Source organism: Lepeophtheirus salmonis, chromosome 7 (assembly GCF_016086655.4).
Source record: "Lepeophtheirus salmonis chromosome 7, UVic_Lsal_1.4, whole genome shotgun sequence".
NCBI lineage: Eukaryota > Metazoa > Arthropoda > Copepoda > Siphonostomatoida > Caligidae > Lepeophtheirus > Lepeophtheirus salmonis.
The window spans coordinates 9,309,268-9,337,028 of record NC_052137.2 but is presented as its reverse complement, the minus strand read 5'-3'; the positions used below and the strand labels follow the sequence as shown (position 1 = coordinate 9,337,028).

The 27,761-nt window shown below is 32.2% G+C and overlaps 2 protein-coding genes and 1 long non-coding RNA gene across 6 annotated transcripts; 2 read left to right on the top strand and 1 right to left on the bottom strand.

Annotated features, from left to right (window-relative positions):
* Positions 1–22,592, top strand: fab1 (fab1 kinase). The gene is made up of 3 exons (XM_040717113.2): positions 1–925; positions 1,700–4,838; positions 21,543–22,592. The coding sequence occupies exons 1-2, from the start codon at positions 658–660 to the stop codon at positions 3,472–3,474; spliced, it is 2,043 nt and encodes a 680-aa protein (XP_040573047.2). The 5' UTR covers positions 1–657; the 3' UTR covers positions 3,475–4,838; positions 21,543–22,592.
* A 519-nt stretch (positions 22,593–23,111) lies between these two features.
* Positions 23,112–25,230, bottom strand: LOC121122106 (uncharacterized). 4 transcript variants are annotated; one of them, XM_040717116.2, is made up of 3 exons: positions 25,142–25,230; positions 24,146–24,528; positions 23,112–24,071 (listed from the first exon to the last, which is right to left on the bottom strand). In XM_040717116.2, the coding sequence occupies exons 2-3, from the start codon at positions 24,502–24,504 to the stop codon at positions 23,969–23,971; spliced, it is 462 nt and encodes a 153-aa protein (XP_040573050.1). In that variant the 5' UTR covers positions 24,505–24,528; positions 25,142–25,230; the 3' UTR covers positions 23,112–23,968. The 4 variants fall into 4 exon arrangements, with proteins under 4 accessions (XP_040573050.1, XP_040573051.1, XP_040573048.1 ...); XM_040717117.2 differs by having other exon boundaries at positions 25,135–25,207; XM_040717114.2 differs by having other exon boundaries at positions 25,085–25,173.
* Positions 25,231–25,451: 221 nt separating this feature from the next.
* Positions 25,452–27,449, top strand: LOC121122107 (uncharacterized). The gene is made up of 3 exons (XR_005865700.2): positions 25,452–25,667; positions 25,727–26,370; positions 27,284–27,449. It is a non-coding gene; the product is annotated as an uncharacterized lncRNA (long non-coding RNA).
* The last annotated feature ends 312 nt before the right edge of the window (positions 27,450–27,761 follow it).

The window sequence follows — 27,761 nt, the reverse complement described above, 5'->3', positions numbered from 1 at the left end:
GTAGTAGCAATTGAATAATTTAAATATTTGGACTCACAGCAGCTCTAACTGTGCAACCTCATCGCTCGGATAAAAAACATTTTAAGAAAATAAACTGGCAGATTCTTAGTCCTTATGTACAATATATTTTTTTCTTCAAGATATATTCCTCTTTGATATTATATAAGCTGCGTGGCTTATGTAACCAAATCATCTAAAATTTATTAGGTTTTCTTCATAATCTTACGAAAAAAAATGGCAAAACAATGGACTATAGTAGCTTATATTATGCTATGAATTTATAAATGGATTTTTGAAGGAGTATGTACAATTTACATGATATTAAAATACATATCCGAGAAGGGATTTTTGGATTACTCCTTAACTAAACACGCCGAAATAAACTCATTGTCAATGGTGTATTTAAGCAGAAAATAAATTGTACATATCGAATAAGAATTTGCCAGTTAAAATGTTATTTATAATACCGATGAGGTTGCAACGTTAGAGCTGGTGCCATTCCAGATATTTATAGAGCTACTAGTAGCCTTTTTAAATTCATATTATGAGAAGAGTGAAACAGATGTCAGATGACGTCATGAGTGCGAAATCCCTTGACTTTACCACAGACTATCTATAAATGAAAATGTACGTAGCTTAAAATGTCAGAATATAGGAATGTTTCGCCGTACGAAGGAGTTTTGTCAAGATAGGCTCAATGATATGTTACTCCGATCCAGTGATGGAGTGGGGGAGGAAAGCAAAGACTACCGGAACTCGGAACTTCGACAGTATTGGATGCCAGATGCCTATTCCTTGGAATGCTACGACTGTAATTTAAGATTCAACACCTTCAGAAGGAAACATCATTGCCGTGTCTGTGGGCAAATCTTTTGCTCATCATGCAGCTCAGAGTATATTGACGGCAAGAGTCTGGGATTCAATGGTAAACGCCCCTTCACAATAATTGTTTTTTATATGATTTGATGTTGGTCATATTTGAAAGGGCCTATTTTAGGAGATACTTGATACCTTACTTAATTTAATATCCCTTTTATTTAATAAGTCTATGTGTACAACATTTCGGGCTAATGTTTCTATGCAAACGAATAATGTTAATTGTAGTGAAATTGAGGCCTCTATTCTCAGTCATAATACCTATAAATAATCACCATACACTCCTTAAATAATTAAATTTTTTTCTATAATTTTTATTCGATATTTATATTGTCTTTTTGATTTTGAGAAGTTACATTTATTGGACTTATAAAATAATAAACAATGGCTAATTATTCAAAGATGTTGTATCTGTGTCCCTTTTTAGAATTCAATAAATTTTTGTCATTATATAATATATATTGTAATTTACGAAAGGGGTTTTCCTATAGATATGATTCATTATTGCTCACTAAAAGCCTTTTTCTTAAAGTTAGAATATTCTGTTAATTTACCTTAAATGAAAATTATTTATAGCTTCAAACAGGGGCGTTGCTATTTTTTAGGTTTATTATATATATATATATATAAATGAAATTTATTTTTTGAAGGGGAGCTACAGTATCCCCCTTATTTTTGCTTTGGCTAGCGACTCCAAATATATTTTCGATGATAATTTCATGCCGTATGTTAAATTAATATGGATTCTTATAAATAAAATATGCAAATATCACCAGATTTTTTAAATTTTTACCTAACTATCTAACTTATGTATATTTTCCAGGAAAACTTAGAGTCTGCAAGTTCTGTTACGATTTTTTCCATCGATTTCTAAAAGGTTTAGAACCTGGTGCTAGTCCAAGACTTTTGGAGAAACAACCATCTCGTGAGAGTACTCCTTCGTCATCTTTAAACCAATCTGCCTTTTATTCAGTCGGATCCCCATTCATTGAAGAAGACTATCATAACCAATATTTGGACACCATTCAATTTTCGTTGAAAGATCCCGCACAGTTAGGACGCTTATGGGCGCAAATCATTGATTCAGAGTCCGGAGTAATATTATGTACTGTAGAAGGAGGATTTTCTGGTCAAGACCTTATTAAATGGTTGACTAGTCGGGGAGAAAGCATGGGACCAGAACAAGCTGTAGCGATCGGACAGGCATTATTGGAGGCTAATTATATGACGGATGACTTTGGAAACAGGGAATTTCAAAATTCTGGAACCCTCTATCGATCTACTCAAGATTCTTTTTTCAATGTGGAGGACAATTTAAATGCAAACTCGAATGTTTCTGAAACAGACTGTCCTGAATGGCTTCAAAACATCCCTGTATCTATGCCAGAGGAGGAAAATGACTTTAATGAAAGGAAAATATCTTCCACTAATTCCAATGTTTCGAATGACATTAGTGTCAGTGGTAAATTACTTTCTGCAAGCGTTTTAGATAACATCACTCTTTCTAATGTACAAAATAAAGATTTGCATGGTGGTTCATTTCTTTCTACATATCCTCATGAAGGAGATAACGCTCATCCCTGTTCCTTAGACTTAATTTATTCCAAACACATACGCTCGACTCTCAAGTATTTAATGGCGGAAGAAAGACTCAATCCCGAATGGTATAATTGTATTTTGTACTTTGCTACAAAAGCAGTTAGTTTTGTGAAATTGGAACATTTCGTAAGAAATGATAACATTGATATACGAAAGTATATAAGTATTAAGAAAATTCCTTACGGAGATAAAGAAAAGGACAGTAGAATATTTCCAGGAGTTATGTTTCAGAATAGACCTTACTGTGGGAAAAATATTATTGACAATGCTAGAATTTTACTCGTACGAGAGTCAATTTCGTTTAATCGAGTTAAATACGCATCTTTAGATAACTATATTTCTCAAGAAGAAGAGTATCTCAAGAACATATGCTCCAAAATAAAATCATTTAAGCCAGACGTGATAATTGTTGAGAAAACTGTTACTTATCAAGCCAAAATAATTTTGTCAAGTGAAGGAATTGCCATTGTCCAAAACGTTAAGCTGGATTTACTCGAAAAAATATCTCGCCACTTTAGTACTCCTATTTTATCTTCCATAGACTCTATTCCAAATCAACCAGAGTTGGGAAGCTGTGAATCTTATAAGGTTCAGTCATTTGTTATAAATAAGGATTATATTTCTCCTGATTATGTCATTCTAGAAAGCCAATCCAAGCAAGAATTAGGATGTACTATTATTCTGAGAGGTGCTTCGAAAAATACTCTTAATAAAGTTAAGAGATTGATAAAACAAATTGCTCTCTTTATCAACAATAAATTGTATGAAAAGTCCTTTCTTGAGAACGAATTTGTGAGATATGATTCTACTTTGAATTCCCATAATTTCCCTGCAAACCATCTGACAATGTCACCCTTCATTTACTTTTTGAAGAACGATGATGTGAAAGAATTGGATGTCTGGGAATATGATGAGGATGAAGTATTAGTGGAAGTAGAGTCGAATACAAAGGGATCAGTTGTAAAAAAATTCCAACTTGAACTTAATACAAGCTCCTGAGGAGAAATGGGAAGATTTGCTCGCTAATTTTCGTGCGGGAGTGAGCGATCGACCCTTAATTGATGCAAATGTTGGACCTAAAATATACGATTTTGGTTCCAAATATATTAAGTCTATAGCTCCTTCATACTATTCCAATCCCAAGCAACTTCCTGTTCTTTTTTCTTCCTATTCTCCAAGGTCTAAAGTATTCCCGTCTTATTGCATTTCTCCTTGCACTGTTGATATTAATTACTATGGAGTGAATGATTTACCCTTGGGATTTTTTCTTGAGACCTTTTGCTTTGCTGAAACCTCATTTTGTCCTAGCAAGGGTTGTAACGCTTCGGTAAAAGATCATATTCGACGCTTTTGTTTGGATGATGGAGTTATCAACCTGTATATTCAATCGTTGGAAAATCCAATACATCAAAATGCTGAAGTTGAACCTACCAATAAATATCCTCCCATTGTAACATGGAAGTATTGTGTTGAGTGTGAAAAACTTGGTCCTGTTGTAGAACTGACTGAGTGTAGTTGGAATTATTCTCTAGGCATGTTTCTTACCCTCTTAATTTATGAAGACAAATTGGTTGGGGGAGGTTCAAAGCATGTTTGCTCTCACTCTTTGCATCAACAACATTATACTTGTTTTAGTCGTGGATATCTTGTTGTTTCCTTCAAATACTTCAAAGTAAAACCATTATTAACAGCTTTGCCTCCAAATAAAATCGAAATTCATCCATATTTTCCATCCATTAACTCAATGACTGTTGATGTGAGAGAATTGGCAACAAATGGTACACTTCTTTTTAGTAAAATTCATGAGAAATTAAACGATCTCGAAACGAAGGAGATGACCAACAACTTGTGTGATAAATATAAAGAATTAAACAATAAATATGAGGATAATTATAAGGAATTCCGAAATACTATTGATAAAATAAAATCCTTGATAGAAAAACTTGAGAATCCTGAAGTTGATGAGAAAGATAAAGAAAAACATAGCTTGAGCGTGTGTCGCCATATCACTGGAATGAAACAAAGTCTGTCCTACAAGTTGAATTGCTGGAAAGGGAAATTGTCAAATTTTCTTGAAGAAAAAAAGAAGGAAGACAAGAGTATTGATAGGACAAGGAGTTTGTCGGGAAACAATTCATCAAGTGATCATATGGATGATATCAGCAATAAACTAGTTGGAGATGATGGAACAGGATATAGCTCTACTCCTAGTCGCCTTTGGCAAAACTTCAGTTCAAATAATTCTGACGTACTTCTTCCCAATTTGTTTCCTTCTCACATTCATTACAGCTTACATTCTCCAAACTATATTGTTATAGATGAAAAACAACCTTCTTCCATTGTTGCTCATGTTTTATCTACGGGTAAGTAGATTCTATTGTACAGTATACATAGTTGCTAGTACATATTGTTATGTACTGCATAACATATAGATTGTTGCTTTAACCCTTAAATGCTTTTTGTTGCACAAATGCAGCTTACACAAAAAAACGCATATGGTACATCTGAATTTTGACCCCTATTAATGTCAGCTTCCTATTTAATGATTTCTGAGGGAGAGAATGAATTACTGCTATAAAGAGGAGAACCTTCTACATTTAAAATAGCCTTACTACAGGGATATATTGTAATTATATTTCAAATTCATTTATATTTATTGTATTATGTATCAATCAATCAATTTACACGAAAGATAGACGATAGTTATTGTCTTAGAGGAATATGTTGACACGCCACGACTAATTAAATACCACTATCCAACAAAATCACAATTTTTTTATGCACAAGAACAGCATATGCTCAACTTAGTACAATTAGATCCCATGATTACAAATATGGTATTATATTTGTTTCTCATAGCCTCGTGGCCTTCAGAAGAAGGCCATACATTTTTTTGTTATTTTTGAGGTTCAAAGTTGTTCTAAGCCTTCAGTGTTGAAGATAGGGATAAATTATGTTAATATATTTTAAAGCCGAATGTTAAAAAATTTTAAAACCTATTTTCCATAAATATTTGTATGGCCCAACTACAAGAGATAGAAACAAAGAGAGAGAAAAAGAAGAGATATATTATAACATTGGATATAACAATAAGCATGTCTGAAACTGTATAATTAAATTATTTCAAGCTTCATGGACACAAGAGAACTCGTTGCATATCCGTAGTGAGTAAGGGATTCCAAAAAACGGAACATTCAAGGAAGTCTTCGGAGCAAATCCTTTTTCTTTTTCCTCTCTCTTTGTTACCATCTCTTTTCTTCTTCTCTGTCTTTGTTTCTATCTCTTCTTGCTGGGACATACGAATACTTATGGACTTTTATTATGAAATCAATTAAAAAATTAGTATTTTCCTTTAAATATTATCGTGGCCTTATCTTAAATTGACAACAATATAAAGCATTTTTGGAGAGGCTATTTAAAAAAAAATAAACTTAATATTTTCGGCTATCAAATGCAATACTTTTAAGCTTTTTGAATTGATTCGTCTTGAAGCTACGGCCTTCTTAACAAAAATGACCTATTTTCCACTTTACACAAAGATAGCACGTGTTAAAAGTATAATGTAGATATTTTAAAAATGGTTTTATAATTTTTTAACATTCAGCTGTAAAATATATTACCATAATTTATCCTATCTTCAACACCGAAGGCTTAAAACAGCTTTGAAATTTAAAAATAGCAAGAAAAAAAAATTGGCCTTTTTCTGAAGGCCAGGAGGCTATGAGAGAAAAAATAAGGCCATATTTGGAATCAAGGGATCAAATTCTATTAAATAAAGCATATACTGTTTTTGTATCATTTTTGCTGTTGGACAGTCTAATTAGTGTTGAATCGGTCTAAAAAAAACTAAAAAGACTAGTTCTATCAGTCTGGCCTTAATTTAATTTTTCATTCCTAAGAACGGTCCTTTTCGGTCTTTTGTGGAAACTACGATCGCTGAAATTACGTCGTTGCTACTAACAACGTCATATGAGTAGCTCATCAAAATTAATAACCTCTTTCAAAGAGACAAGATACTTGTAGGAGATGTGTAACTAGAACATATTATTATACTTTTTTTTTTGCTTTACACATACCCCATTTTTAGTCATCACATCTACATATTAAGGAGATTCCGAGGACAGTTGCAACATTTTTTACCTTTGGATCAATTAATCGAAGTTGGTTTGGCTTAGGCACGTCAAAATTTACAACGACATAGCTACTGCTAGTGTCGTGTTGATCCTTATTTAGGACTGATGATTGCAGTCCCGTCCAGCTGAGTCTCGGTCCCGTCCAGTTCAGTCCTTCAAGTCAGTCTTAAAACGGATTAAGTTTGTTCCTTGATGACTTTTTTATAAAAATCTGTTCTAGTACTGACAATCCGAAGGACTGACGGTCATAAGGACCGGTCCTAAGACTGTACTGAACCAAATACATAAGGACTTACGCAACACTAGCTGCTGCTATTTTTTAATTTTATGTAGATATTATATCAGTTAGTAGTGTTTCAACAAATTATTGCGCATTATTACAGTCCTCGTAGCCAGAGACGGTTACAACAGCTACAAAAATCAAATTCTAGTTAAAAGTTAAGAAACTTAAACTAAATAATACTTTTTGCAACTTAAATAATGTGAAGTTGTTAAATTATTTAACTTTCAATTGTATTATAGTAGATTAGAAGATACTAAGGTTTATAATATACAGTATGTCCAAAAATTGATGGTGGTATTAAATATATCCGCTTTATAAAAAAAAAAAAAAAAATCCCCTCGGAATAAAATGAAATTTGGCTGATACAAATAATTAGGCAATATTGAATTTTTTGACGCAATTATTTGCGATGATTGCATCATACATCAGTATAAAAAGACTCAGAAAACACCACAGGATATTAGTTGAAATTCAATATCCAAAATGGTGAGAGCACTCTTTGGAGACCAGGGCTAAGGCTGATGGCATGATAGAGGGTAGATCAAACCAGAGAGACGTTGCTCAAAGGCTACAAATTCTTCTCAGGACCATTGAGAATTGGTGTAAGAAAAGGAAGGATGGACAAACCCTTGAAAATCAGAAGGGTAGAGGAAGGAAGAAAAAAATTAGCAAAGTTCCCAAACTGGGGATTTCACAATCTTTGACCAAAAAGAGGCAATCCACAAGGAAACTTGCAGCAAGATTGACTTCAAAGGGCTATCCAATATCCAAGTCATCTGTCCACAACTACCTGAGGCACTTTTTGAACGTTTTGCCATACAAACCTCGTCTGCACCCCAAACTTTCACAATACCAAAGGAAGGTCTGGCTTCAATTCTGTGGTGAGTGGAAACACTGGACTGCAGATGACTGGAAATGTATCGTCTTCAGTGATGAAAGTCCATTTGAGCTGTTTCATGCCCCAAATCTCCAAACAGATCGGGGGTGGGCAAGTGATAAGGGAGATGTGGAACCCACTCAACAGTGAAATTTCCTCTGAAAATTCACATTTGGGCCGTTATCAGCCACCAGACAGTGTCAGATCTTCACCTAATTCCACGAAACCAAACTGTGACGGCCGAATACTACATAACGGAGATCCTCAGCAAGTATCTGATGTCAACTTTGTCTTGTACTGAAGAAACTAGACCTCCTTTGAAATTGTCTGACACGTCAAGATCCCTTTTCCCGCAGGATTGTGCCACTGCTCACCACTCCATAAAGGCACAAAAGTGGTGTTCAGAAAACTTGGATTCTTTCTGGGGCAAAGGCATATGACCTTCCAACAGTCCTGATTTGTCTCCCATGGAAAATTTTCTGAGCCTTGGTCCAGAAGGAACTCTATGAAAATGCACCAGCAACTTTAGAGGATGAATTAAAAAAAACTGACAAAAGCTTGGGAAAACATTTCTCCAGATACTTTGAATAATCTCTATGAAGGGATACCAAAACGCATAAAAAAATGTGTTAAGCTTAAAGGTTGTCATATTGGGAAGTAAATAAAGTTTTTCCACAAAAAAAATCACTTGTTTAGGTTATCTCATGATTTATTTAAAAAACCACCATCAATTTTTGGACATACTGTATATTTCGTGGGGTTAGTTCAAAAGTACGTAACTGATGGTTTTTTCAATCTAAGATGTGTTCCTTATAATTTTGTTTAATGAATATGGAATCAGTTTTGTCGGTTGTGTTTTTTCTCTATAAGTCAAGATACACAATAAGAGTACCTGAATAATGTCCCTGACACAAAAAGTCAAAATAGTCAAATAATATGGATTTATCTTTGGTCATGAAGAGTAAATGTCAATCCTTGAGACTGACAGTTCCAAGGGCTACTCTGTTCTTTTTTTTTTCTATTGGGCCGAAAATTATCGAAGTGAAATTTTGCAATGTATGTATATGCATTTACCATGTGAATATGCATATTTTAGGGACCCACCAATATTGATGATTTTTAGGCCAATAACTATTCAGGAATGGAGGATTTTATTTATTAATTAATTTAGATCAAGGATGGGCAACTTATATGATAAAGAGGAACAAAAAAAATTCAACAATATCATTGGAGGGCCACATGACCATTTTTGGTTTTTTTTATTATTATAAATTATTATTGATCTATTTGCGGGGGCTGCATTATGTGAGGACGAGGCCTGCACATTTTAAAATTATTTCCGGGGATCTGGTTGTGTATTTCATAAATATGCATAATCCAGTTCCATCAAAAATGAAGAGAATGAGCATTGATTACACCATGGAACACCATTTTTGCCTGCAACAACATTTATTATTGTTATTTAGAACACGAATATGACCATTAAAACTTTCAACATTGATAGGTTTGGCCTTTAAAACCGTTTTGTAAAAATCAAGTTTTTAGGGTATGACTACGGTTCAGTGCCATATTTCGACATGAAAGAACTATATAGATAAAAATCAAAGAATAACAAATTGATACAAATATTTCAGTATTTGAAAAATGAATTATTCATTTCTTTATCATGATTACAATTAATAAAAAAATGGATATAATTACCAAAAAATAAAGTAAAATGAAAGACCTTACTTAGAAGGTAATATCTTTTTTACTTTTTCTTCAAGTACTTTATATCCTAGGTGAAGTTATAAAATGTGGCCCACAAAACTTTTTCTTTTTGATATTACTATAAAAAAAAGACAGATGGAAATTTTTAATATTAATATTTAATATTAATAATGAAACACCATTTTATTCACATGACCGCCGTAGCTGGCCTTACAGTAGCCCATTCTGTCAACCCAATTTTTCAATACATTTTCGATTGTGTGAGCTTCTATAGCTGTAATGGCGACTCCAATTTCGTGTTTCAAATAGTCAATCGTCTCTGGATGGTTGGCGTAACATTTATTCTTGACGGTTTTCCACAAAAAATTGTCCAACGGAGTCAAATTGCAGCTACGAGGTGGCCAGTTGACGTTGCCGTTTCAGCTTATGATGCGATTGTCGAAGACAATGCGCAAAAGATCCACTGTAACGTTGGCTGTGTGGCACGTAGCGCCATCCTGTTCGAACCAAATGTCTTCGATGTCTTCCTTTTCCATTTGGGGAAACAAAAAATCTTCCAACATGGCCCGATAGCGCTCACCATTTACCGTAACGGTAGCTCCTTGCTCGTTTTTTCGCTTTCAGCAACAGCAGCAATGTTTTCGATTGAGCTTACTAGACGAACACAAGAACGCGTTGTTTTATCCATTAACGAACCAGTTTCACGCACACGCTTCACAAATTTATCCACAAACTGCATGGAAGGCGCTTTATTTCGACCGACGTAATTTTCTTGCAGTTTCGTTTGAAGACTCTCCATTTTGGAAGTAAGTCTTCAGTATTTCCCAATTTTCTTCGACCGTAAACTTAACCATTTCGTAAACTGGATACCTTTCACAAAATATTAGACACAATGAGAATGTTACTACAGCTGTCAGACGTCAAAAAAGTAGTAGTTCAAAATGAAACTGCTATTTCAATTTAAAAAAAACAATTTTTTAAAAAAAGATCGATATTGATTGATTTTTGGTCAATTTAGTATTTAATATTAATGAAGAAATTTAATTATAATAAGCTGGTCAGTTTGCGTGAATATAGATTACAATAATATTCCGGAAAAAAGTGAATCACTTATGAGTTTATCAATAATTCAATTAATTTGAAAATAAATAATCTATCAACTTGTTTTAATTCCCTTACATCTAAATTATTAATTTTATTCGTATAAATTATTACTTATAAAAGACCTTCATTTTGTTGGATAGTGATATATATATGTAGAAACAGTATAAAAAGATTTCGGAATTCTAAAAAGATGAAGAAAGAAACTTTATTTTTTTCTTTTCTAGCTCTATTTTTACTTAATAAGAAATTACTATGATAATTTTTATTGATAAGAAATTGCACTGAAGCCGGAAATATATTTTTATTCTGGTAAATAATAATAATTTAATAAGTGTAAAGTTTTGGATAACGTATATTTTCTATGAATTTTATTAATATAAAGTTGCACAATTTGATGTTTAAGTCATCATCATATTAAATATTTGGTAAAAAATTGAATTCGGTTAATCAATTTAAACAAGTAAATATCTATTCTTTCTTCCTCACTTTGAATTTGATTTATTTTTCTTTCTTCTTTCTATCCCAACTTCTTGCATAAAAAATCATGAGTGAAGGAAGGAAAATAGCTTAATAATTTATTATTAGTGTGCAAATATAATCCTAAATAGCGGGGCTCCCAATTAATTATTCGAAAATATTACCAACTGAACAGTATCTTGTGAAAAAAAGTTAATTTTACAGAATAGGTTCCCACAAAAAGTGTTTCCAGGACCTTTTTATGCTGCTTCTATACATATGGATGGGAAGAACTTGGTTAAAATTGATTATTCCTTAAAATATAAAAATTAATCCTTAAATTTCACAGTATTTTTTATTTACTAATACCGATATTGCCTAAGATCCTGGAAATTAAAAAACAAACAAACTTGGAATCCCGCTCACCTAGTAGCTAGTCATTTCTTACAAAATATGGAATTATTATTAAGTACATTTTAGAAAATGGTCACAGCTTAGCAAGAGCTAAAAGCTATAGGGATAAAATAAATAGGAAAATCGACAGCTGACCATAAAATACTGTGTAAATAGTGAGGTAATGTCATGTAAGTTGCTAAATTAATACTAATAATAAAAATGAATGGTTGAATTAAAATTATAGAAAACTTTTAATAATTTTAATAAATTTGGAAGATTTATGTATAGCACATAAAATATGTGTACAAAGATTGTTGAAAATGATTACTCTGGATTCTTCTGAGATTTTGTCTAAATATGACTGTATATTGGCCTTGAAGTTGTCATTGTCCTTCCTTTCGACCATTATTTACTTTTAAAAATCTAGGAAATTCAGATCTGATGAAGAAAGAGACTAATTGTCTTTGTCTCAGTTTTTATACAAATATTCCACTATGAAAGGTTTCACTGAGGAGCTGCTCATCCTATTACAAGCAAACCTCTTGGTTAGGTAAAGAATTGCAGACTCATGATGTTATACTTGCCTTTTAAAAACTTCCAAATGGCATCTCGTTTGATCTTCACACCATCTGGTATCCGGTGATTGAGAAGGATCATCACTTTTTTTTGTAATCTTTCAACTCCATACCACTCCTCTCATCCATTTGAAGGAAAAAAATAATTTAAAAAAAAACAACAACTTTGTTTACATTGTAACAACGAATCTAACACAATTTTTTTAATTGTATTTGACTATCAGCTGTCGATGTTCTTTTCTACTACTCAGTGTTATGAACATTGATTAATTGAATTGGAATCATCTCTTCGTAAGCTTTGAGTACTTCTCAATAATGATTAAATTATTAAACCATAGTTTGGATAATTGACTTACTACCAACGATTTTTGGCCTTTTTGAAGTTTCTTTTTCTATGAAAGTTTGCATGATACACTAAAGGTAAAGACGTGTGAAGTGTCAATAAAATGTTTGAAAAATCCTATTAGATATTGTTAATTCATCAGAAAAAATTATTTTTTCACTCATATGCTCAGTGAGGCAATCTATTTGATCTAAAGGTTTAAATTTGAGACGGTAAAAGTCGTGTAAAAATGGTCAATTTTGACCTAAAAATGACCTTTTTGATATTTGTTAATACTTTTTACTGATAACTTGATCGTCATTTGGTGTGGATGACTCAAAACATTTTAATATGTATTTCTATAAATGACATCAGTACCAATATCCTCCATTAATTTAATGATGGTTCCTCGCGAAGAGATATGTTTACCCGTGTATTTCTCCATAAATTTTTTGAACGTAGATGATTAGAAATGGATAAGGTTATATTACATGCAATAAGCATCTTTGTGAGATAAGAGTTAAAGTCTGACTTGATGTATTCATCATTAACTTGATTTTTTAGATGAATATCCATGCTCTTGATATGAGATGAGGATAATGAGTGGCGTATAATTCTAGAGAGGGAACTAAAGGCACATTTGTATCGACAAATCCGACAAACCATCTGTTTCTCATCCGGTAAGTATTTTCCAAATTCCTGGGTCTCCATTTTCAGAAATCCAGACAGAAGGCGATGTTATTTTAGGCATTTTATTCAGTTCTCTATCGACTATCACCATCTAATATTATATTGATATTGAATAATAAAAGTGGGAATGATAACGTTCTTGATTGATAGAAGAAGATGTATATTATTTAATCAATGATGCCAAAAGTATTTCTTCTCTTCTCCTCGCACGCTTTTTTATTCTTACCAAAATTATCATTCTTAATTATATCATATTTATTATGAATTTAAAAAAATGGAGTGCGTTATAAACTTCAAATAACGTATTAAAAATCGAGGTTTGTTTGAAAATTCCGTGCAAAGTCCGAGAAATGGTACGAATGTCACTTATCGAGTTTATGTTTAGTTAGTAGTACCTCTTGGAAGAACACACACCAACTTACAGCTATATTAGTCTATTTATTTATGTTTGGTATTCGTTTGAATGGAAGAATCGGCCGGAAAGATTATGGCGACTGTCTTTTGGATTGGCAAGGAATAATCCTCATCGAAATTCTGGGAAAGTGTATTACAGGTACATATTATTCATCATTATTTGACCATTTGAAAACCAAGCTGCAGGAAACACGCCCACGATTGGCCTACAAAACAGTCTTTTTCCATCATGACAATGCACTACCTCACAACTCAGCAGTTGTGGTCACAACATTAATAGAAATACAGTTCCAACTCGAGATGCCCACAGCACTAGCAATCTCACGTACTTTCACTCTTTTGTCATCCATCATTATCCATATTATGAGGTTTATCAATGATTTCAATGAGTAGTAACCTCAAAAGGGAGTATCCCAAGCGAGTAAAAGGATATTTCATTTTATTGACGATAACCCCTTAACTATTGGTCTAACAATATATTAAGGATTCAACTCCTCATTTTTTGAAAGCAAAAATGTAAATTAATATATATCTATAAATAATATCATTTATACATCAAAGTTTGTAGGTAAATAGTAAATACTAATTATTATTGATATTGATTTCAAACTTAAATCGACATTGGGGATGGATTGTTATTTAATTTTTTCCACTTTTAATTTATCAGCTTGAGGGTATTTTTAGCGAATTGACTCTACTTAATGAGCTCAATTTTACATTACACTTCTTGCAAGTTATGTTTTTAAATTAAAAAAAGTCACAGTAACTACATATACGGTAAAATCCGGACAAACAAAACTGCTATTTTTTGGATGAAAAGTTGACTATATCCGGATTCTTTTCGTATCCGAAGAATAAAAAAAGCTACAATTTTTAGATACTTATCTAAATGAGTAAGTTTGAAACTTCTCCTTTCCAGGTAATCAGTGTTTGATTAAATCCTATTTTTGGCAGATCATCGAGGATTTTTAGCATGTCTTTCAGCAAAAGTGTTTTCCAGGGGGTTCTTGAGGACCTTGTAGTACACGTCCGTCTTGACTTTATAAATTACCTCCAAGACCATGGTCTCGAACTTGGTACTCCTCTTCATGTTCTGGCCTCCGCTTCCAGGCTTCCTGTAGACCGTGTCGAAGTTGTTCATCGTCTTCCTGGTGTTGTAGACGGTGGCCAAGATCTCCTTGGGATCGACTAATGCACGCAGGAGATCGCACACCCTCTTCTGTTTTGCTTGTTACCTATGAAGGGGGAAAAAATCTTTTATACGGATCTTTTACTTCATATGCGAAGTATTTTATCTATTAAAAATATTTGTATCTGAGAAAACTTTAACTATAAGCGTAATTTTCTTATAAAAAAATAAATAAATAATACATACGATTATATATATGTATATTATTAACTTAAATACTTTATTTTTGAGGTATAAATGTAGAAATAAAAAGGCTTTTAGCTTTTCCGCAAAATAATTTTGTGGTACAGACACATGAGATATAACTAACTTATTTAAAACACATTTATCTCCATAAATATTGAAATTAGGTTAATAATTTTCATTTATAAGCTTTAGCCACGGTAATTCTTTTTAATAATAATTACAAATAATTTTCTCAATGATTGGTTCATTTTTTTTTTTTGCGAATTTTTCATCTTTCCGTTGCTTATGTATAAGTGGGGGAAATGTAATTTCTTATTTCCCGCCCCTTTTTTTAACTAAATATATCTTGTTCGGTAATGGCTACATCGGAACATACGATAAGACGTTATAAAGGTGTGAATGTATACTACTAACGCTTTTTGGAGGACAGCATCGACTATGGAGATGTCAAAGGAAAATATTCGTCATAATTAACATTTGAAAGAGAAAATATGCGTCGAAAATGATCAAATAAATATGCTAACCATTCGGGGCCGATATTTTTTTCTGATCGTATTGTACAATAGTGGTTCCAGAAATTTCGTTGTGATGTATAAGTTTAGGACTCGAAATGTTAAAAACATAGCAAAAGTTGTTAATTCAACTATTTTCTACACATTTTATTCAATAAGTCCCCCTCCATTCTGAATGATGGTTTCAATACGGGGACGAACAGAAGCACAGCTGGCTTTGATGAATTTCGAGGACAAAATATTCAACTGATCCCACGGGCTTCAGGGAATCGGCATTCGGGTGATTAGTATGGTTGGTTGGGTAAACACATAGTGGTCCCTGGAGAACGTTCTCTTCAACCATAGCAAGACATAGTAGCTGAGGACCTTGTAGTAGACGTCTGAGTTGACTTTCTCGTTAGTCTTAAGGAAATAGGATGACATCTCGCTACCGTAAGACGCCATGACACCGATGACTGTGACCTGTGCTTCATGTTTGGTCCTGAAGGTTTTCTCGACCTGAGCTCTTGATTCAGCCAATAAACGAACATTTCTCCTGTTCAGAATAGCGTCCACTGTGAATATCTTCTTGTCAGAGTAAATTTTGACGTTGTCGCCGTAGTGTTTGAAGAACGACAGCACTTTCTTCCCCCTCTTCAGCCTCCTCGCCTTCATGGACTCGGTCAGCAGATGCCTCGGACAAAGCTCTTCAGGTCCTCTTCCTCATGGATTTCAACGGGTCCTTCTCAATTTTCTCTTTTACCATGGTCACGAACTCGGCAATCCTTTTCCTATTATGTCCTCCACTTTCAGGCTTCCTGGAGACCGCGTTGAAGTTGTTTATCGCCTTCCTGGTTTTGTAGACGGTGGCCAGGGACACGTTGACAATCACCAAGATCTCCTTGGGAAAGACTCATGTACGGAGGAGATCGCACACCCTCTACCGTTTAGCTAGTTGCTTGGGCAGTTTTAGTCACACAAAAACAAAAGAAACATCAAATTGTAGGACTTTGTCAGCATTTTGAATGGTACCATATACAAAATTGTCAAACTTTTAGACCTGATGCTAGACAGCCTCGAAGATTATTCTAATTTTTGAGTCCTCCCCCTGTTGTGGGGGTAAATTATGTGCCACACACTGGAAGGCTTGTCGTAAAAAATGTCCATAAAATCATGAAAAATATCACGTTTTTCGTTAGCAGTCGTAGTTCCGCCCAGGAGCTGAATATCGAAATAAAATCGTTTTGAACAATCTGCAGAAGGCTGGATACAAAAAGAAACTCGAAAAGGATAGGAATAGTGTATCATCAAGACAACGCCAGGCCCCACACATTTTTAATGAGTACCCGAAGCTCCCGGAGCTCGGATAGGAAGTTCTTATGTATCTACCACACATTCTGGACCTGACACCAAGTGAGTATTATGAAGTTGGATTCTCGTTGGAAACAAGTTATCTAACAAAACGGGGCATACTTGAATTAAATCAAATGATTGTTACACTCTTTTTATAATGCATTGAAATAAAGCGACAAATACGAATTTACTTTTTCCGCCAACCTATTATATATTTTTATATATCTTGGAAAATTTTGATTTTTGGTACATAATACATTGAGTTATAACTAAATATTATTTAAATATACATAATAATCCATCATGTGTAATTAGTAATTTTCTTTGATTTGTAAAAAAATTATATTCTAAAAAATACACTCCTTAGGTTATTTTTATGTTTAAGTACCATCGAAGCCACTGGTTTCCATGTAACGAATTTATAAGAAACGTAAATTTTGCGATCGTAATTCTAATAATAAATTAATATTTCCATATTTATGTATAAATATCAATATTTTTATAAAAAATAATGAAATGCCTATTTTATTTGTGATGATGTGCTTTGATATGACGAAGAAAAAAATGGGGAATCTTGGATTTTTCCAGCTTCCTAATGTGTTTTTTTACAAACGTCCAGAATGATGATTATTAAATAATTATTTTGGTTATAATAATCAAATCCATCTTAATACCATGTACATGGATTTAGTGTTTTTTTCAATAAATTTGTTCCTTTTTATTACACTTGTCCAATTAAAAAAAAACATAAATTAAGTTGAGAATCACTGTGCAAGCTTTCAAAAACTTTAAAATTAATAAGTATAAGAAAATCCAATAGGGAGTTTACGGGAATTTATAAAAATCGGCATGATGAACTCCGCGCTGGGAGAAATTATTTTCTTGAACTTTCTTGAATGTGTGTAGGTTTGATTCACGGCTGCTCCTAGAGGAGAATACCTTATGTATATGGTGTTTAAATACAATTCTTAGATCAGATGGAGTAATTGTAATACTAAGATGTTTACTTATACTTAATCAGTGCTCCTACATCTGACCAATTAAAGGAACATGTAAATAAATAAAAAAATCACGAAATGGACTATAAAATTGTCTTTGATCTAAAGATATAAAATAGTATTTTGTTATGTACATATATGGTAACAACCCTCATCTTTTTCCCCAAACATGTCCTATTTTTAAATGTTATCCAGAGATTTTTTATAAATTCATGAAATATCCGTTTTCTGCGGGACAAAATAGTGTTGTGTCGGTCCTTATATATTCGGTCTAGTCTAGCCTTAAGACCGTCAGTCCTTGGGACCGATTCTTATCTGTCGGTTTTTGGAATTTTTCAAAAAAATATGGATGGCTTATTAAGGCAAATAGGATATATAAAATATGTATTAAGATTATTGCACATATCTTGCAAAAAATATTATATTTTTCATGATAATACAATATTATAATAACATATTATATTGTTACTTAGTTATATAATTTATTTTATTATATAACATAATAATTAAAAAGAGGAAAAACACCCTCATTGACGTGACAAGGGATCGATTTTAACTTATTTAAGAATCGATAAATGGGACTGAGCTGGACTAAATGGGACCGGGCTGGACTGGACCGCGGTCCTTGGTCCTAAATAAGGACCGACTGAATTCTAGGACAAAACGTTGAAAATTGACTAAGTATAACAAAAATAAAGAAAGACAAAAAAAATGATGTATTTTTTTTCAAATAAATATGTATCCTAAATTTGCTAATTTCAAAAAAGTATCACCCGTTCCAACAGCGATCGGGTTTGTGGATTCTTTATTGAAAATCAAAATATGGTCACTTTGGTTATATTGTACATTTTTTTAAATATTAGAAAGGTGAGATTTCTTGATTTACTAGACATACTGAATACTCTTTCATATCAAAATATCAAAGGTTTCGTTAAGAATTACATAATTTCTATTGAAATAATTCCCAGGTGGCTTTGAAAGGACTTAAATGATGTATGCCATACCAATGAATTCTAGACCGGAGGTGCAGAGTCAGTGCCTTTTTGGTGAAGTCGGAGTCAGGAGTCAGAAAATTTGTAGGGACTCTGACTCTGGCTACAAAAATTATTATAATTTCTGTTCTCGTAAATAAAACTATTTATAATCTAAGAGTCTTCGTAAAGTTATTTTCTAAATGCCTATAAATTATAGCTATTAAGTACTCTTAATTTATGAATCATACTAAGTTAACTAATTTATAAGTTTACTTCACAAATTTCAAACTTGCTTTATATTCTATACAATTATAATTCCCAAACATTTCTAATGTCTAAATTAGTATGTTGGTTAGAGCATAGCCACTAGCCATGCTAGTTAATTAATTAGACTTGTGAATATTCAATGTCATCGGCTAAAAGTATAACATTGCTGTGAGAGGTTGTGAGTATTGTTTTTCCTCCGTTACGAGTACATATTTTTTTTCCTCGAAACTTATGAATGTATTAGCAATAGATAGATTTTGATCCATTTTATTTCTTGTTCATTTTGTGAAATATCTGATGTTCAAATATTTTCTTTATACATTACACAATTATTTACGACACACAACTAATAACTACCTATGGCTATAAATTAAATCTATGTTTAAAGTATCTCTACTCAAATGATTCAATAGTACTTATATTGGCTAAAAAATAATAATATGTGTGTTGTAGTCGGTGTCGGGCATTTTATGTACCGACTCTGCAACCCTGTATTAGACCCCCCAGCAAATTAAGGAATTTTTGCTTTTAACTATAATTTTCTTTTCGTTATTCGGGTCAATTATGCAGCAGAGCAAAAAATTTATTATTTGCATTTTTTTCCAAATTTTTTGATATTTTTTTTTTCTGAATAGCTGTGAATTTTGAAATTTTTTTCAAAAATGTTTTTATTTATTTTGTAAATAGCTGTGAATTTTGAAATTTTTTTCGATTTTATTTTTGAATAGCTGTGGGTTTTTGATTTTTTTTTTCTAAAAACTTTTATTTTCTGTGAGTGTCCAAAAAAATTTTTACAAAAAATTTAATTTTGGAAACTTATTTTTTTGAAATTTTTCAAAAATATCCCCCCCTTAAATAAACAAATATTATATTCCCCTCATGTGTGAATATAAGTTATACGTGATTATTCCATGTCTCTAGAATTCCATGGTAATATGTATTATTGTTTGATTTCTCTCTGAAAATCTTAGGCCTATCAAATAATATTATGATTTTTGGGAGAAGTAACTAGTTTGGTTCGAGTTCGGTCTGGACTGATCTCGCTGTGAAATTATGTGTTCACAAAATCGGTCCCATAACAAAATAACTTTTTTTTGTTATGTCATCTGTTATGAAATAATATTACTTTCTACGATCTACATTTCGGCTCATGGTTTCAGACCTCAGCCTGGAGCCAAATATAGATATAGAAAGAGTCACTTAAGATCAAACCGAAAAAAAGTTCGGTCTCAGATCGAGTCTGAACACTAGTATGATCATGAATATGCAATTAGCTTTTTCGTATATGAATTTTTTTTTCAAACATTTTATAATTGAAATTTAATTTTTAATAATTGAAATATAGTTTTTAAAAATGAACAACTGTGGATTTAAAAAAAAAATCCAAAGATATTAATTTTTAGCGAACAAGTGGATTTTTGAAATTTTTTTGCAACAAATTTAAAATTTGATATTTTGATTATTTTTACCATTTTGATAGATTTAACTAACTTTTTAAGTATGAAAAAAGTATATATATATATCACATAAAAGTTATTTTTTAATTTTATGATAATTTCAAATATGTGCTTATATTTGATATGTGATACCCCAATCCTGAGAATTTAAAATTTAAAGGTGAAAAATATAAAATATTTTTAATATACTTTCATTCTCAAAACTTGGCTCAAACCTTTAGAATGGGTTAAAAATCTCACAAGCTTCAAATCTAACATTCTAGAAAACTAAATTTGATACGATAAAACTAATTACATATTCGTAATCAGTCTGTCTAGTTCTATCAGAAGTGAGTATGTAAAATTTAAATTTTATTGTAAATGTTAAATTTTGTTCACTTGTTTAATTTATGTAGTTAGTCTATGAAATGATAAGTGTTACGTCAATTGCAATATTTGATATATCGTATATTTATGTACAAACTTCTATCTACATTAATGTTCATGTAGGTATATTGAAAGAAGGGGCATCCACTGGGGGGAGGGATTAAATATTCGATTTTTTTTCAAAAATACATTACAAAGTTATTCACAAAAAAAATAATTTTTAGGAAAATAGTTCCAAACATCCACAGCTATTCTCAAAAAATTACATTTTTGTAACCAAAAATTTCAAGAATTCACAGCTGTTAACAAATAAGTAAATTTGATAGAAAAAAACTTCTTGAATTTTTTGGAAAAAAAATCCAAGAATTAAATTTCAATAATAAAATTTTTTGGATTTTTTTTTTTCAATCCACAGCTATTCACAAAAAATTTAATATTTATATTTTTTTCCAAAGAATTTAAATTTATGTATTTTTTTTTCTTGAATTCCAAAAACCAAGCCCTTCCTCAAAAAATATATATATAAACTTGCGGACACCCTTGATTGATCAATAAATGAGTTAATATGAGAATTATTGAAGGTAATTGGATTACTAAAGATATTGCAAAAAAATATGTTAAAGATTGTGTAACAATAATAGTATAAAGCCTAATAGTGTGTATGACTGAGACCTCCATAAGTGTTTATTTCTACGAAGGAGTATTACGTAGGTCCTACTTTATATATAATGTGTTTAACTATATTATGAATGTGCATTTTCTTGATTTAATTGATCCATACGTATTAGAAAAATATGCTCTAAATTGTTCATCTTTATATTTGCAGGTGATTATTTAGAGGAGCGAAACAAAAAACTTTCCAAGTCTTTTAGTAATGGTGGTTCAATGCATTATGTTTGGGAGCTCTCTGAAAAGTACTATGCACAATTTTATTGCAATTCTTATTTTGCGTGGGAATTTGAAAAACTGAGGAATGAAGTCCTTATGAATCCCAAGGCCTATGCTCAGTCCCTTGCAGAGTGCGAGCCTTGGAAGTCATCTGGTGGGAAATCAGGTCTGCATTTCTACAAAACCAAGGATGATCGTTTTATTTTGAAGGAAATGTCTAATGTGGAGTTCAATTGTTTCCAAGAATTTGCTCCTCAATACTTCGAATATATTCACAATTCATTAAATCCTAAAGAAAAGAAACCCTCGGCACTTGCCAAGATCCTAGGTATCTACAAAATCGCATCCAAAAACTCTCATACCAAAGAAACGCACAAAATGGATTTTTTAGTGATAGAAAACGTTTTTTATGGACGGAATATTGTGGAAAAATATGATTTAAAGGGATCCGTGAGGAATCGCCTCGTAGACACAACAACCCCTGCAGAAGGGGGGTAATCTTGTTTTGATGGACGAAAATTTATTAAAAATATCTTGTGACAGGCCTATTTTCATACGGAAATCCTGTCAGGAAAAGCTGCTTCATGCTATCGACCGAGACACAACTTTTTTACAAAATGCTATGATAATGGACTATTCCCTCCTCGTGGGAATCGACTCTGACAGACAAGAGCTTGTAATAGGTATCATTGATTACATTCGTAATTTCTCGTGGGATAAAAAGTTGGAAAATTTGATAAAGAAATCTGGACTTTTGGGAGGAAAACCCGGAACGACACCCACTATCATCCCTCCCAAAATTTATAAAAAGCGATTTATTGAAGCTATGTTAAAGTATTTTATAGTTTTGCCCGAGATTTTGGAGTCATGATGACCGCTACTTCCTAGCTACAACTCAATGACTTGATATTTATTTTTTTAATATTAGTTGTATGATGAAAAATATTTTACATAATATATTACATATATAGTTTTCTAAGTATACAAACCAAGTATTTAATTTCATGCATGCCTACTTCAAGCCACGAAGGAGACATGTGTACAAACACACACACTCACTTACTCAAAATAGGTCATCGTCTCTCCTTCTCCTCCTCGGTCATTGCCCTAACAAGCACCACGACCGCCTACTGCATCATATGCACCTTTACCTTTTACTTACTCAAGTTGTCCTTGAGAGAAAGAAGGGATTGCGTGAGTCTGAAGATGATTATCCAGCCAGTTTTTTTAGAGAGAAAAGTACTTTCTAAAGTGATGGATATTATCTTTGGACATGTTCTTTTATTTGGCACAGAGTTGATTACTCCAAGAGTGTGTGTGTTGTTTTTTTTTTTTGAAAATTAATAATAAAAAAAGAATATATAGAACAGTGTTTTTTTTATTTATAAAGATCTAAAAAAACTTCTGTAAAAAAAAAAAATATAATTATATAATTATATATATATATATATATATAATGACTATATATATGTATACATAGATCTGGAGGAATGGAACATAGGTGAGATTTTTTTTCGGGGGCTTTTTTTCAATTTATTGTTTTTTTTTGTATCTACCTATGATCATTACATAATATCAAAAAGGTGATAAATAGCAACTTGGAAAATTTTTTCATGACCATCACAAACATAATATTAAATATATGACATAATAAAAATAGCACTATAAATGTAAAAAAAAGAAGAGATAATTATAAATTCATTTGTGTCTGAGAGATAGGGATTATAATAGGTAGGATCGATGATTAAGGAATAGCAAACAATAATTATTAACTTATTGGTTCCTCAAGTTAAGTATTTAAAAAAGAGGCGCCTATATTTATAAAATATAGACTTAAATGGTATGATTTTTAATATAAGGAATATTAAAAAGGTAGAGCCAGTGCAGTGGTGGTCTGGCAGACGTGCGTTGATGGTAAGTTTTTGAAAAGGAATTAAAATCAAGGATTTTCATTGGAAATATGTAGTGCGTAGGAGCAAGCGTTCCTTTTTCAGGCATGTTGAACAGTGGCCTCCAAACACATTTTTATGGAAAGAAGAAGTATTAGGAGGTTCTTCCGTAGATGTCCTCCATTCAAAATGAAAGGCATGAGACTCATTCATTCATGTATTGGACCTTAATTTTTTTTTCTCTTCATCACCGCAAAATGTCTCTTATAACTTCTTCTTCACAACTGTGACACTTTTTTTTAAAATTTTCACTTGCACTTTGAATGAAAAAAATCTTCATTTTGGAAAGTCACTTTTTTTTACAGGATGTTCTTCTCATGTCTTCTTCTGATATGTTGATAGCTGTTGGTTTTTTTTTGTTTTTTTGATTTGAATTAATTTTGGTTGATTGAGCAAATGAGTGAGTGGAATTGAATTACCATTCGTATTTGCCGCAGTCACCTCCATCAAGAGAGTGGTTGGAAGCTTCTTCAATGGAGCTGATGATATCGAAATACTTGCCATCAAAAGGAACGATTCTAAAGAGAGGGAATAAGTAAAGGAATGAGATATAATATATTTTGGAACTACAAATCCACTGGTTTGAACTTACTTCATCAACTTGTGGATCTTGTACCACATTTTAGCAGCAGTAAGGTAGTCAGATGCAGTTTTGGGGTCTTCGCAAGCAGATCTTTGGATGCAAGACAATTTTTCAACATCTCCGGAGGCATACATCATGAAGCACATTCCACCAGTCAAGTCGGATTGTTTAATGGAAGCAGGGGTATTGTCAGAGGAACGGGCTTTTCCATTACCGAAGGCTCCGAAGAGAGCAAAAGCTACAATGATACCCTTAAGAAGGATAAGGATCAATAGATTTGTCAAGTTCAAAGTAAGGACTTCGGAGGTGGATGAGGCTCGGGCCAAGAAATCCATGGCAGTGCTAACTAATGCAGATTCGGCTGACATTTTGCTTGATGTAAGGATTTGATTCTATATGAAGAAAATAAATTAAATGAAGTATATTTATTGGTTGTGCTTTTTGACAGAGTCTCTATCTATTTTGAAGGATCAGGATTCGAAGAAGAATCAAATTAAACTAAATATTTCAAATGAATTTTAGTCAAAAGAAAAAAAAATTAAAATCCCCTTCGGGTCCACCCGGCGTGCCTTCAACTCCTTAAATTGATTACTATTTCTTGCTTTGACCTAGATATAGGCGCTCAAGCAATGTAGAAAGAAAAGAAAGAGTGGTGTATAATTATGTACATTCAACCATCAGGATTTCTTGGTTCAGCACACGCAATGAGGTAGACCAGAATATTATATTAAAAAAAAAAGAAGAAGAAAAACACGGAACGAAAAGAAAAAATCACTTTCAAAAATATTAAATGAAACTTTTTAACTCCCATATTTTATTTGTATGTAATTTTTTTTTTCTTCTTCTTTTATAAATAAAAAATAAGTGACGACTATTGCTACTCCGATGATTGCTGGAACCTCGGAGTAGCTAGGAGTCGTTGAGTAGAGGAAATGTAATTTTTCATACATATCTACCCGTTTGGTTTCTATCACAGTGAATGAATACTTTTAACTTACAACGTACTTTTTATATATTTTCCTATACAGTGGTGTTTTACAACTGAGACGCTTATTTCAGGGTACACATCCTAATAAAGCAGTCAGAAAGGCGGGAGAGCTCGGACTTTTTTTCTCAATCGTGAAGGGCTCCTGCTATGTGAATTTCCAAATAGTTTACTTTTTTTTTTTTTTGTAAAAATAAGAATAAAAATAATAATTGAAGAAACAACCCACAAAAACCGCAGAATAAATATATTTATATAATATATTTTTACTATTTTTTAAAAAATAAACATAATAGTATTATTATTATGAATAATTCATTAGTTACTAAGTTTGTAAGACAAATAGAGCCCTAATACAAACCTGTAGTTATCACTATTTATCTCTCTCTCTCTCTCTCTTTCTTTGGGTTAGAAATCGAAGCAAATGGAGCAACGAAAGAAGAGAGGGAAGGGGAACAGACGACGTTGTCCCTTTGACTTGACCTTGATCATGGTTGCTCTACATGGCTTCTATCTCCTTCTTACCATTGGATAGATGAAGAGCTTGTAATATTGTAGAATATAATAGTGATATTATATATGTAATATTTAATGTTTTATTACAGAGTTCAAGAACCTCACGAAAGGACAATCAACCCAAAAATAGGAAGACTTTTTTAGGGGTTGTACTATGGTTATGATACCTATTTACATACATAAAGTACCTATCTATGAGTGTAAGTGCATAAAATTGGACTTCATAAAGTGAAGAAAAAAACCAACCAACCCATTTATTTTTTGTAGATTACACTAACATAAAAATATACGATGTCTTTTGTTGTCAGCTGTCGTTTTTCTGCCTCCCTTTATCAGGTTTTGGTATGTTGATATGTTGAGTTCGAACTAACTCCTATAAGTAGTAAATAATTCCATACAATGATAATACAAGATACACGAATGGGCAAACATTGGTGGAGTAGCATGAGTTTCAGAGGAGAGACCATCTGTAAATTTTAGCGCCCCTCTGTTATTGATTAAAAAAAAAAAAATGATTGTATAAAGATGAGTATTTTTTGTAGGTTGCTTCAAAGTCCCAATGTGATTAATTTTTTTTTTTTTTTGAAGAAAACAATTTTTTTTTAAACTAAATTTAGGTTCTTCTTTTTCTTTTGAATCCTAATTTTGCGGCCTATATTTCAGCTCACCTAATATTCAATCTCTGTTGGGTGACAACAAACTCATTTTGGTTCTTTGTCCCTTTACAATAAAGGTAACGACGTTATATACAGGCTGAGGAATAAGTTCGTGAATATATGTTTTAGTTTATAAATTCAATATGAATTTATATATTGGCATACACTTTTGGGAAAATGAATAAATTGTAATATAATTTAATTTAAAAAAAAAAAGAAAAAAACTTTTGATAAAATGGTGGAGACGAAGAGGCAGTTGGGCAGAGACAGTGTAGATATTTACTTCAGAGATATTAACCCATTTTTGAATAATAACACGCTTCAAAGTGTATTTGGTGGGATTGTCTTTGGAATATCCCTGGACTCAAGGATGGGTCACATGGAAAAGTTAATGGGACTCTGATCAAGGCTTCTAGGAAACCACCTATTATTTTCCCAGAAGCTCTTGAAATTTTCTTTTGATTCAGTACTGAACACTTTTTGCAATTCTTGGCTGAAGATGTAAGGGGCATCACCATATGTGTCACGAAGCCAGAGAAGGATCTTGTCGAACGACATGGCCTTGTAGACGTGTTGTTTTATCTGTACACCCTCCCAATGAAAATGAGGGGTATCTTTTTCCTGTTTGAAATAATACCAGCCCAGACCATGTCACTGGGCGGCTTTTGGCACCTGGTGATGATGCGGTGCTCCTGAGGGATGCTATCAATGATCTTGCCTAAAATACGGTCATTTTGGGAGCAGTGGATAACGTCCACGCCTTAACGGTGAACAACTTTGTCTGTACCTCCTCTCTCCAAGTACCTCTTTGTCTCCACCATGTAATCTGAGTAAAGGCTGGCTATTTAGAATTTTTATTGCAAACATTTTCACAAAATTTTATCCTAATTAATAAATGTATATTGAGTTTATAAACTAAAATATATCTTCACGTACCTTGCCCTGTATTTACAAATCTAACTTTTCATTTTTTTACAACATGATTGTTAGATGGTATATTATGTATTTATGAATGCATCTTGCAACACCCTAAATTATGAATAATCAAGGAATGTATGAGGATTGAGCAGCTCAAACAGATGGCAGTGTCATTCATTATAAATATAATGTTTTATATTTTATTTTTATATAGCCTTGAAAAATGGAAATCGTCTTCAGTTACATTTATATAAATATATATTATTTTATAAATAAGTTACATGTGGTTGTATATAGAGATATAAAATTTATAAAGACAATGTTTGAACTTGAAAAGTTAAAAAAATAAGTAAATAAAGTATAGGATAAATGTATATGTACTACTTTTGTTATTTAAAATCAAGGTCATGAGACTATAACTACTACATATAAAACATTAAGGAGTAAAAAATTACGCAAATTTTTTTGAGAAAACTTATAAATATAGTTTTTTTGCTAAATACTGAAAATCTATTCAATAAAGACCATACGGTTTGTTTGTTGTTATTTA

Excerpts from the sequence above, each read along its gene's own strand:
- fab1 (XM_040717113.2), top strand. The coding sequence starts at position 658 with ATGTTTCGCCGTACGAAGGAGTTTTGTCAAGATAGGCTCAATGATATG. Across the intron at positions 926-1,699 it reads CAAGAGTCTGGGATTCAATG|GAAAACTTAGAGTCTGCAAG; the intron begins GTAAACGCCCCT and ends TATATTTTCCAG.
- LOC121122106 (XM_040717116.2), bottom strand. The coding sequence starts at position 24,504 with ATGTCAGCCGAATCTGCATTAGTTAGCACTGCCATGGATTTCTTGGCC. Across the intron at positions 24,072-24,145 it reads AAGATCCACAAGTTGATGAA|AATCGTTCCTTTTGATGGCA; the intron begins GTAAGTTCAAAC and ends CCCTCTCTTTAG.